The sequence below is a fragment of the Eutrema salsugineum genome, unplaced genomic scaffold (genome assembly GCF_000478725.1).
Source record: "Eutrema salsugineum unplaced genomic scaffold, Eutsalg1_0 scaffold_16, whole genome shotgun sequence".
Classification (NCBI taxonomy): Eukaryota; Viridiplantae; Streptophyta; class Magnoliopsida; order Brassicales; family Brassicaceae; genus Eutrema; species Eutrema salsugineum.
The window spans coordinates 4,145,945-4,157,904 of NW_006256858.1; the positions used below are offsets into that span (position 1 = coordinate 4,145,945).

Genomic DNA, 11,960 nt, shown 5'->3' on the forward strand with positions numbered 1-11,960 from the left:
GAGAAGGAAATCTGCAGCTCGTGTTTATTCGGGAAACAGACAAGACAAGTGTTCCCCAAAGCCATATCATATCGAGCCAGCAGGAAACTCGAACTCGTGCACGGAGATCTTTGCGGACCATAACTCCAAGCACATCAGCTGGAAATAGGTATATCTTCGTACTTATTGATGATTACTCCAGGTACATGTGGACCATTCTGCTGAAGGAAAAAGGTGATGCGTTTAACAAATTCAAAAAGTTCAAGTGCTTGATGGAGCAAGAGACAGGAACAAGTATTAAGACTTTCAGAACAGATCGAGGAGGAGAGTTTGTGTCTCAAGAATTCAATTCTTTCTGCTCTGATAATGACATAAAGAGACATTTTACAGCTCCATACACTCCTCAACAGAATGGAGTTGTTGAAAGACCCAATAAGACATTTATGGGAATGGAAAGGAGTATTATGAAGCACATGTACGTGCCTAACTACTTATAGGGAGAAGTCATACGACACTCAACCTATTTGTTGAACAGAATAGCTACAAGAGTAGTAAAAGACAGAACTCCATACGAGGTCTTCAGAGATAAGAAACCAAACATCAATCATCTGTGTATTTTTGGATGTATAGGGTACGCCAAGATGGAGACTTCTCATATAAAGAAATTGGATGATAGATCACGTACGCTTGTTCATCTCAACACCGAACCAGGATCTAAGGCATATCGGTTATTAGATCCACAAAGTCGAAAGATTGTGGTTAGTCGTGATGTTGTGTTCGACGAAACTAAAGGATGGAACTAGAAATCGAGAGGAACAGAACAACAAGATGGGAACTTCGAAATCACATTAGGAGAATTTGAAAATCATGGCGTTCAAAGAACAATGGAAAATGTTGAAACAGAGCAAGATACAGGGACCCCTGAAAACATGGACGAAACAGAAGAAGATAACGAACCTGTGAACTCTTATGAAGAAGAGACGGAGGTCCTAGATGCTTAGAGTCAATCTCCACCTGTGTTGAGACAATCAACGAGGCCATCAGTAAGGCCTAAACATCTTGAAAAATTTTGTTTTACTTGCGGAAGAGGAAGGAGAAAAGCTATTACTCTATTTAAACGATGAACCAGGGAACTTCTTGGAGGCAAAAACTTCGAAGGAATGGATGCTGGCTTGTGAAGATGAAATTCAGTCGATTAAGAAGAACAACACATGGACTCTAGTCAAGCTACCACCAGGAAAAAAACCAGTTGGTTTGAAGTGGGTATTCAAGCTCAAACGAAACTCAGATGGGAGTATTAATAAGCACAAGGCTCGACTTGTTGCCAAAGGATATGTTCAAAGATATGGTGTCGACTTTGAAGAAGTTTTTGCTCCAGTTGCACGTTTAGAGACAGTATGACTCTTGATCAGTCTTGCAGCAGAGAATAACTGGGAGATATATCACCTTGATGTTAAAACAGCTTTCCTCCACGGAGACCTAAAGGAAACCGTCTTTGTCACGCAACTAGAAGGGTTTGAAGAAAAAGGATGTGAGGAGAAAGTGTACAAGCTTATCAAAGCTTTGTATGAGCTAAGACAGGCTCCAAGAGCATGGAATAACAAGTTGAATCAGATTTTACTTGGGTTGAAGTTCGAAAAATGCTCAAAGGAACCATCAGTCTATCGGAAAAGACTAAACGAGCATCTCCTTCTTATAGCAGTTAATGTTGATGATCAATTTGTTACAGGAACAAATAGGAGTGTTATTGAAGAATTCAAATGGGAGATGGCATCAAAATTTGACATGAGTAATCTTGGAAAGCTCACATATTATCTTGGGATCGAAGTACATCAATACAGAGGAGGAATAACACTTAGTCAAAGACGCTATGCCTTGAAGATCTTGGAAGAAGCAGGAATGACAAACTGCAACTTGACTCATACTCCAATGGAGACTGGATTACAACTATCAAAGTCTGAAGAGGATAAGGAAATAGATGCTACAATGTTCAGGAAAAATGTTGGCTGCTTTTGGTATCTGCTTCATATCTTTTGCTGTCAGAGTGTTAAGCCGATACATGCAGAGCCCAAGAGAGTCCCATGGAGCAGCAATGAAGCAATGTCTAAGGTACCTGCAAGGAACCACAAATCTTGGTCTAACCTTCAATAGTTCAGGGTGAAGATACCAAGATTAGTGGGGATACAGCGATAGTAGCTATAATGTTGATCTTGATGATGGCAAAAGCACAGCTGGGCATATTTTCTATCTCGGTGAAAATCCAATCTCTTGGTGCTCACAAAAACAAGACACAATAGCTTTATCATCTTGGGAGGCTGAATTCATGGCAGGAACAGAGGCTGCAAGACAAGCAATTTGGCTCCAAGAGTTGCTCAGCGAAGTCACAGGTTTAGCGAGTGAGAGAGTTGTCATAAGGATTGACAACCAGTCTGCAATTGCCCTTACTAAAAACCATGTCTTCTATGGTAGAAGTAAGCATATCCATAAGAGATATCACTTCATAAGAGAGTGTGTAGAGAGTGAACAAGTCGAAGTAGAACATGTCCCCGGAAGTGAGCAAAGGGCAGACATTTTGATGAAAGCACTTGGTAGGAACAAATTCAAAGAGATGAGAGATCTCATTGGTGTTCAAGTTGTGAAGGAAGATGACTTCAAGCTTAAAGGGGAGAATGTTGACTTAAGCTTGAAGTTAACTTGGTAAGCAAGTTAGATATTTTCTATTAGGATTAAGAATATGTTTAGGAGTATGTTTAGGAGTTATCTAAACATACTTAGGAGTTATCTAAGAAAAAAGAAATTAGTAATTCTAATAGGAAAAGGTTTTATCCACTATATAAAGAGATGCAAGGTTGTTTCATAACTTATGAGTTTGAGGATTTGAGAGCTTTAGTTTTTGAGAGAGTTTTCTAGAGCAATAAAGAAAAGTTGTTCTTTAATATTCTTAAGTTCTTATTTGCATACCTAGAATTCTAGACATTGTTCACAAGGGTTACACTCTCCGAGCGAGGTGAATTTACTTCACTGGCTCCTTCATTATGTTGTGGTATCGGTTCCTTCCCAATCTCCCGGATTTGCTGAACCTCTGCAAAATGGAATTGCGTAAAGAGTCACATTAGACTTGATAGGCACTTATGTGATAATATCAGTCTGATTCCAACATGAAAATCCAAGTTTAGTTAAAATCCGCTACTACAAAATCAGAATGGCTACCTTTTTCAAGAGCTTCTTGCAAGGTGAGGAAACCGTCGCTGGCCTCTGCTAATGGATCCAGTTCATCTGAAAAACGACTGTCTTCATCTTCTCCTCCCGCATAATCATTTCTCTTTGAAGTTTCTCCATTCATATCGGCTTCATCGCCATTATTTCCATTGTAGTCCATCATTATGATTTGTAATGATGATTCAACTGAGTTTTAAAAGAAAGTTATAATACTATAATTAGTTGAAAGAGAAAAACTCAAAACGTACTTCACCATATAATTTAAAATTCGTTACTAAAGTTCATGGCAACAATAAATTGCGCCCCTAAATATATTGATGCATACTCTACCAAATGTTTTACTTATAATATGCGAAGAATGTATAGAATATGCGAATTAAGCGATAACATGACCTATATAGGTAGAGAACGCCTTTGATGAATCTATGAGTACGAGGCATACTGGTCCACTGAATTTCTCAAATCATAGTTGCATGATTCCATCAAAAGCGAATTGGATTTCTCCAAAACAAATATAAAGATTTTTTCATACAACAAATACCAAATTCTTAATCGTTTCTTTACTTATTCAGACCGTTGAGCAAGAGCCAACAAGAGTAACAAGATGAATTCCTGAGATTTTTGCTTAAAAACGAAGATGGATGATAAAAAAAGCATAAAGAGACTCATGATGAGCTTCCTCCTGCAGCCTGAGCTTCCTTTTTCATCACTGCTCTCGCATAGATCTCATAGCAGCATCCTGAAACAAGCAGACAAGACAAGGCTATTCAACTCAAACACACATAATACTCTAACTATGTCATCAACCCCTAACTCTATGACCGCCCACACTACAAAGTGCTTAGATATGTATATCAGAAAATTTTGTAAAGTTTTTAGCTTTCCATCAAAGAGATGATAAGCTGATGATGAAATAACATAAAAGTAAGTGACCAAAAGTAGTATATGTTATGAGGAGTGAAGCACAATGATATCTCTATCTGCAGCTTTTAGTAATTGAATAGTGTTCAAGATCACAAAAAAAAATCATCAAGTTCACAACAAAACAATTCCCCCTACCAGCAACAACGATAACAGTGAGAACATCTCCAATCCTTTTCAATTGATGCACTCCTTTCTTATGCGACTTGAATCTCCTCAATGCACCATCCTCAGCCAAGAGCTGCAACAACACAAAACCATGGCAAACAGGAATCTCATAAGAACAAAAAAAAAAAAAAAACTTTTGTTTGGCTAATTTCGAATTTGGGATTATACACTGAGACTTTCAGAACAATTGTATCAGTTTCCTATTTGACACAGAAGGAAGCTCCCAAATCAAATTCAAAACCAAAATTAAAACAATCCAATATATTAAAACCGATTTCCGATCCCTACACTAGAAAAAGAGATAAATGTTACTTACAGCTTTCTCGCGAGCTCCTAGCTCGACATGGAACCCACGACGGGATTGAGCTAAGGCACCATCCGTCTTCTGCAAAAGATCAAAGGAGTAAGACGATCCTGTCATAGATCAAAGAAATCATACGATATTTGTTGATGAGATTCGATCGAAAAAACAAACCTGGGAAGAAGATCGGAGGTGGGATGAAATCGAGGTGTTCTTGAGCAAAAACGCCATTCCCGATGAGGATCAAAAGAATTTAGAACGGTGATGAAGATGAATGCGCACGAGACAAAAGTTCCCAGTAATATGTGGGTTAAATTGTAATTTTGGGTGTTTCGCTTTTAGCTCCAAACCTTGAACATCATTCCATTATTTCCCCAAAGTTATTCTACATATATTTATCGACCTCCTCCGTGTAGTAATTTTATAACAATGTTATGAATCTGCCATTTGATGCAGAAGTAACAAACAATACATCGAATTGAATCACCTCCACGAACGGATAATTTAAGTTTACTATTCTCAATGTGTAGAGATTAAGAAAAAAAACTACAATTAAATAAGCTCAGATTAATACAAGCAGAAAAAATTGTGTCCTTAAGGGGCCATAACCAAACCAAAGTAAAACGAGTTATAATTCTGGCTATCTAGACTAAACCGGAAAACCCCAGAAGAGGGCAATCATCAGGGGAAGATACTTTAGCTTTTGACTTTGCCTTTGGTTTAGCAACATTCTTCTTGCAATTGCTGCAGAGCTTTCCATGCGTATATAACAGACAGTTCAGATCAAACTTGAGCTCATCGGGGATCCTACGGTTGAGATGAACATAGGTTTTGTTCCTGTCTGCGGTTTTTGGGACCCAACCTATCGCCTTTGCGATCTCAAATACCTGTTTTTAGTTGGTTTTTGTATGTCATTTGATCCGCTTGATCCATAGAAGAATTAATACCAAGTACAAGAATTTAAGTAAGCACTCACATGGGTGTCTACAGGGAAATCATTGTGCTGGAGATTGAACATTAGAACACAAGAAACCTGTTTTCATACCTATGTCAGTTTCCAAAAGTTATATCTTGTTTCTTGTTGTCACATTGATAACCAAGATATGGATAACAGTAGCTCTCTCAAAACATATGAAGGTTCTTGAAACTGTTTAAAAGTACAGGGTGTTTACCGTTTTGGGTCCTATTCCTTTGAAATGAGAGAGCTCGGTTTTTACTTCTTCTACTGATAAACCACGCAGATACTCCAAGCACAATCTGCCTCTTTCGCTCTGCAAACGGCTCAAGATGTTTTTGATACATACAGCCTTTTTGGGTGCTAATCCTCCACATCTTATAGCATTCTCAATTGATTTTGGCTCAGCACCCAAAACCTACAAGGGATGCAAAAAAGAAGACTTCTCAACAATCGATCAAAGGGAACAGAATTCAAGTGATTGTAAGCACATTAACTACAAAAATCATTAAGGAAAAGAATCTAAAGTGAGTCAATCTTGAAATTATATATACAATCCAGTGACCAACACAAATCTTTTCCATTAAGACAATATCAAGATGCCTTTTCTCAAAACATTTCAGTATTATCTTAAATAGAAGTAAGCTCACGGATTCCCCAATTTCTCCAAGAACATGATTAAACTGTTTATATGCCTTTATCCAAGAATTATGAATGAAGTCCACCATTCCTTAACCTAAAGCCATAACGATATCAACATCAGGAATCATCAAACTTCACAAACCCTAAACCTTATTCCCAAATCTTTCAGAATCTGGAAACCAACTGAACCTAACGATTTGCTTTGAATGTAACATGTAATTTTGAGTGCTTACATCTTCCCATTTCGGAAATGCAGCTTTAAGAGAAGCGAATGCCCTTTGGGAATTGATCTCAGTCGTATTCTGGGAGAGAAGAATTTTAACCAGCCCATCAAGCACAGTTTCCTCGATCTCATCCTTCTCATCGTTCGCCGCTTCCAACGGCTCCGATTTCATCGTACAATGAGTATGGTAACCATCTACGGCGGAGGATGATCGGAGTCTCTGACGACGGTAACTGTCGAACTCGGGAGGGAACCCATGGAGAGACAACAGAGCGTCCCTTACGTCTCGACATTCGTCAGATGTAGGTCTAAGATGTGAAGGGTAAGGATCGCCGCCGTACACGGTGGATTTAGTGGCCGGGGTTTTTGAGTCGCCGTCGTCCAAGTGTAGGCGTGTTCTTTTCTGAGATTTGCTCATCTCGTAGGAAAACCAACGACCGGTGCAATATTCGTATCGGTTTACTCTTTTGTTTTGAATCGATCGGTTCTCTTACCCAAAAAATTAGTGGGAAATTGGGTCGGTTTACAATTTAGGTCCGGTTATCTAAAATGTCATGGGATGACTCTGTATTAGTAAAAGAAAACAATTGTTGAATTTGGTTTTCATTAGATTTTATTAGAGAAAAGTCAAGACGAAAAAAAAAAAGAGAGCATTTCTAAGAACAAATCCAAATTATATTTGTTATTCAGATTGCTTTCCAAATAATTAAAACAAAATAATTTTGTTTATTTGTAGCTATTCTCGTGACGTATAAAATGGTTATGGAAGAATGGCAAATTGGTGACTGCATCACATGACCTCAGGCAGAATGTTACTCAATTAGATTATTCGAACTTGTATAACTGAAACGTTGGCTATGGAACTATTTTGACCAACGACTAAATCTTCGTTACAAATCTTATATACATATAATTGATGACACCAATTATTGAAACGACTTTTGTTAGTCCACGACCTCATAATATCATATACATGAAACACGAGCGCAATTTTCTGTAAACGAACCAACATTCAACTTTTTTGTCGTTTCATCGTAAAAGACAAATCAGAATATTACACAGTCACTTCCCAAATAATATTCAACTCCCTTTTTCCGGAAGTAAAAAAAACAAAAAACAAAAAATTGTAAGAAAAAAAAGCTTTGAAAAAATATTTTACCAACAAGAAGGAGGGAAAAAAAAAATCGGATAGCGTTAAAACTGAGAAGAATAAGCGAAACCTTCTTTTTGCCCTCCTTGAAACTGAGACCGACTCAACCCACTCGCTTCCAACATGCGGTTCCACTCACGCGCCTCCGCACCTTCACCAAACTCCCTCTCTCCGCCGCCTCTCATTGCCACCAGAATCTTCGCCGCCTTCTCCTTTAACCGCTCGCTTCCACTCTCACCCTCCACAATCTCCGTCAGAATCTCCTCCGCTCCAGCCTCACTAGCCAATCCTCTAAACCTCATATTCCCTATACTTAACGTCAACAAAGCCCCCACGCAATTCTCACGCGCCGCCTCCGAATCAGCTCCGCCTTCTCGAAGTTTCCCAACAAGTATCGCCACTCCGTTACCGTCCAGCATCGCTCCTTTCCCTTCCGAACAAGCCGCTAAGTTACATAGTAACAGAAGAATCCGGCTCGCCGATTCACCGGATCGAATCATAGACAGCATCATCGGCACCGCACCGGCTCGAACCAGCCTTGCTCTGTTGTTAGGTATCAGCGAGAGATGGTAAAGCGCAAGAGCCGCGTCTTGACGCGCTCTTTCGCTTTCCGATGATCGGAGTGCGTGGAGGAGCGGCTCCACCGCACCGAGAACTCCGATCACCATTTTATTTTCTTCCTCAACCGCTAAGCTGAACAAAGCTCCGATTACGTGTTCTTGCGCCTCCGTTGAACCTGATTTCAAAACATCGATCAAAAGAGGAACGAATCCTGACCGTACGATTTTCAATTTGTTAGGTTTCTCTAAAGAGAGGTTGACCAGCGACGCGGCGGCGTTCGTCTGCACGACGTTGTACCGTGAGACGATGAGTGACCGGAGAAATGAGAGGATCCGATCTGTGCAGAGAGAAACCCTCGCGTTCTCGCTGGATCTCGTCGTCTTCCTTAGCAGAATCAGTCCTTGCTCGTGACCGATTGTGTCTGGGCTTCTCAGTTTGTTGTAAATCTCTTCTTCCTCCTCTGACATCGGAGGAAAAGAAGAGTAATCGGAGGTTGAGAATGAGCCATGGATCCGATTTGGATTCTCATCTCCGGCGAAAACTCCCGAGGAATTGGAATATATGGAGTGGCTAACGGGTCGGGGATGGTGATTCGGAAGGGAAGTGGAAGACGAAATCGAGTTCCTTGACCGAGATCGAATCGCGCTCATCACGGAATCGTAATCAGACGGTGAATTCTCAGCTACCGGAGGTAAAATCTCCGATCTCGAGACCCGATTACCCGAACCCGGATCCTTATCCATACGAGCACGAACCACGCCTTCGACGTAGGCGTAATCAGGAGGTCGTGGATGCTCCAGTTTCTTCCTATCGCACCAGCTGAGAATAGTTGATTTCATGGCGAGATTTGGGATTACAGTGGATAAATCGGGGTGTGTTCCGTCGAGTAGCTTCGCCGCAAACCCGAGGTTCCGGCAAACTTGGACGGAGATACGCTCAAATGTCTGACCCGATGCGACGACGACGGGATCCGACATCAGAAATCCGGTGATTGGGCAGAGAAACTCCGGCGGAGTTTCGCCGGGATTGTGTTGCGGCATAGATGTGGCGGAGGCTGAGCGGTGGTGGTGGAAGGAGAACCATTTGTGTCTTCCGGTGTCGCCCATATCAGAAATTATACAAAAGAACAAGAAAGATGAGTAAAAATGCAAATCCAACACAGAAATTTGAGGAGGAAGAAGAAGAAGGAACACAAAAGACGAATCTTTGAGAGGTTGTTGTAAGAGATTTTTGACTTCCAACTTTTGGGGTTTATAAATCAAAGCTTCGTCGTTGATCGAGTCCAAGAGATTCTCTTGTTGATACTGACTACCAGACTCTTAACTGTTTTATTTTAATTTTTATTTTACTCCCTCCTTTACATACATAGTAAAAACAATAATGATATTGATAATCATCGGATATGTTGATTATATGATAGGATATTCGAATTTTTGTTACACACATTATCTACGAAAATAAATATACACTAATGGGATTTTCTAAAAATATTTTCAATAATTGTTGTTAACCATATTTTAAATTATTTAGAAATATGATCTACTAATATATAGATATAAATAGAGAGTACAAAAATGATGTTTTTGTTTTTTACAATTACTAAAAAAATATGGGTTGACGATCTATATCCTTATGGGAACTATCATATAGCACCAGATCCACACGGAACTATGACCTCGTTTTAGACGTCCATGAGAGGAAAGTTGTAGATCTAAATCCCCATGTAATAATATTCGAAATCTACTTCCCCAGATGTGTTGGTTTTTACGGTTTCTGCCGGTTTGCGATGTAAACCCGAGAGTTAAACCATCAATCGCTGAAACCAAACAAAAAAAAACCGACCGAACTAAAAAAACCCGATTCGAACCCGACCCATATGACAGCATTTTATTCCCACTTTGGTCCCAAAATCCCCAAATCAAAAAAATTCAGTAAGAACCCTAAATTCGATTCTGGAAAATCGATTGTTGTAATCAGTAATTTCTGAAATCGAGGGTAAGTATAGTGTTATGGGTTCATATTTGAGTGTTAATTGTAGTCTTTTTCTTATGTCTCCCTCATCATCGTCATCACTTTCTGGAATGTTGTCGTGGAAAATCGAAGGCTCGTCCTCAAATTCCTCCACCATTTTCTCGATTTCAGTTGCATCTCTGTCCACTTTTTCTTCATCGAAATCGTCTTCGCCAAGCGCACGACGAATGACTAAGCCCATCGAAATCGTCGTCAACCTCTTCCTTCAGCTTTGATTTCGAATTCGATTTCTAGGGTTTAGGATTTGGGAATTTTGAATTTGGGGATTTTGTTGGGTTTTGGTTTATTAGTTGGGTTTTGGTTTATTAGTTGTAATCGGGTCATAATCTGGGTCATGATTGGTTTAACAACGCTAATACATGGTTTAGCTTTGTTTCCGATACAGTAATCCAACTAAAACCGACCTCAATGGGGTTTGGGCTTTCGAACTTCGTAACTGTGGGGAAGTAGATTTCGAACTATTATTACATGAGGATTTAGATCTACAACTTTCCTCTCATGGACGTCTAAAACGAGGTCATAGTTCCGTATGGATCTGGTGCTATATGAGAGTTCCCATGAGGATATAGATCGTCAACCCAAAAAATATTAATTACAGTACATGTAGAAGCCTTTGATACTTTTGCGTATCATTCACTGCACGGGTCAAAGGAGAAAAGCCCTGATGAATAAATGATAAGAGTTAAAACGTTGAGTGGATGATTATTCATAGCTATTACCTTGTATGGAATTATTATGCGGAAGAGGCCTATTTTAGCATATTTTTAAGATTTACATCGTTTAATACTTTTTAATATTTGAGGTTTTATGTTGTGGTTTGGTTGAGGATTAAAATGTTGAAATCTTGAAAATATCCATTTTCGATTTAAAAACTACAATTACAGTATAGAAATACCACGAACGAATATTAAAATTGGATAAATGATGATGGTCTGGCTACAGTTATCTATGACAGTTTTAGTTTCCAAATGAAAATTAGACCATTGAATTAATCTTATCCTGGACGAAGAAAGGTTTATCGAGAGAATATAAATTTATATACAGTAGATTATGCGCAATTTGTATTTGACTATAATTTTTATAAGCATATTACAAATTCTCTTTGACGTAAATAAACAAATTAAACCGATTCATGCACAGCATCATCAGCTGATGACAGTTTAAGGCGTGTAACAAACCCGTTAACCAAAAATAAAATATCGGATTTAAGATTTTTTTTCATGTACCCGATTATTTGACTACATTTTAACGAAAAAAGTCTGTTTTAGTGGGTTAAAAAAGTGCTGTTAAACAAAAAAAAAAAGATAATGGCAACGATAGAAAATGAAGAAGATACATCAATTTAAGTAGCCATATATAGATTGAATAATGCATGTAAGAAAATTAACACAAAATTTAATCTTTAATTTACAACTAAATTAATAATAGCATATTGGCATGTTGCTCTAATTACATGCCACTGAAAACATGCGACAAATTTATCCATGTTTTTCTTTTTGTCTCATGTTCTGTGGCATCGTCTTATTCCACTAAATTTCTGTCTTCTGTTTGTCTAATACTAATTTCCATACAGCAAAACTCTTAAAAAATTAAGCACACACCATAGTAAACAGACATGTTGCCTAGGAAACTCTAAAATTGTAAACAGATTGTAACCAAATTGGCAATATTTAGTATTATTTTAGCCAACAGTGGGCAATTAAAGTTGAAGCTTTCTAAAAATTTTTGTTTAGGTATAAAAAACACAATAAAACAGTTTTAGGGTGAGCTATAGTATTGACACAACATATTAAAAACTAGAAAAGAACAT

General features: G+C 38.6%; 4 protein-coding genes across 4 annotated transcripts; all 4 read right to left on the minus strand.

Annotated features, from left to right (window-relative positions):
- Window positions 1-2,927: 2,927 nt before the first annotated feature.
- Window positions 2,928-3,373, minus strand: LOC18020957 (WPP domain-interacting protein 1). Its single transcript, XM_006404267.2, has 2 exons — window positions 3,190-3,373; window positions 2,928-3,061 (listed from the first exon to the last, which is right to left on the minus strand). The coding sequence occupies exons 1-2, from the start codon at window positions 3,359-3,361 to the stop codon at window positions 2,949-2,951; spliced, it is 285 nt and encodes a 94-aa protein (XP_006404330.1). The 5' UTR covers window positions 3,362-3,373; the 3' UTR covers window positions 2,928-2,948.
- A 279-nt stretch (window positions 3,374-3,652) lies between these two features.
- On the minus strand, window positions 3,653-5,016 carry LOC18020958 (succinate dehydrogenase subunit 7A, mitochondrial). Its single transcript, XM_006404269.2, has 4 exons — window positions 4,763-5,016; window positions 4,604-4,672; window positions 4,258-4,360; window positions 3,653-3,937 (listed from the first exon to the last, which is right to left on the minus strand). The coding sequence occupies exons 1-4, from the start codon at window positions 4,817-4,819 to the stop codon at window positions 3,864-3,866; spliced, it is 303 nt and encodes a 100-aa protein (XP_006404332.1). The 5' UTR covers window positions 4,820-5,016; the 3' UTR covers window positions 3,653-3,863.
- Window positions 5,017-5,121: 105 nt separating this feature from the next.
- Window positions 5,122-6,841, minus strand: LOC18020959 (putative DNA glycosylase At3g47830). Its single transcript, XM_006404270.2, has 4 exons — window positions 6,419-6,841; window positions 5,761-5,961; window positions 5,565-5,621; window positions 5,122-5,475 (listed from the first exon to the last, which is right to left on the minus strand). Exons 1-4 carry the CDS (start codon window positions 6,824-6,826, stop codon window positions 5,233-5,235), a joined length of 909 nt encoding a protein of 302 aa, XP_006404333.1. The 5' UTR covers window positions 6,827-6,841; the 3' UTR covers window positions 5,122-5,232.
- A 531-nt stretch (window positions 6,842-7,372) lies between these two features.
- On the minus strand, window positions 7,373-9,428 carry LOC18020960 (U-box domain-containing protein 39). Its single transcript, XM_006404271.2, has one exon. It carries the CDS (start codon window positions 9,223-9,225, stop codon window positions 7,603-7,605), a length of 1,623 nt encoding a protein of 540 aa, XP_006404334.2. The 5' UTR covers window positions 9,226-9,428; the 3' UTR covers window positions 7,373-7,602.
- Window positions 9,429-11,960: the final 2,532 nt, after the last annotated feature.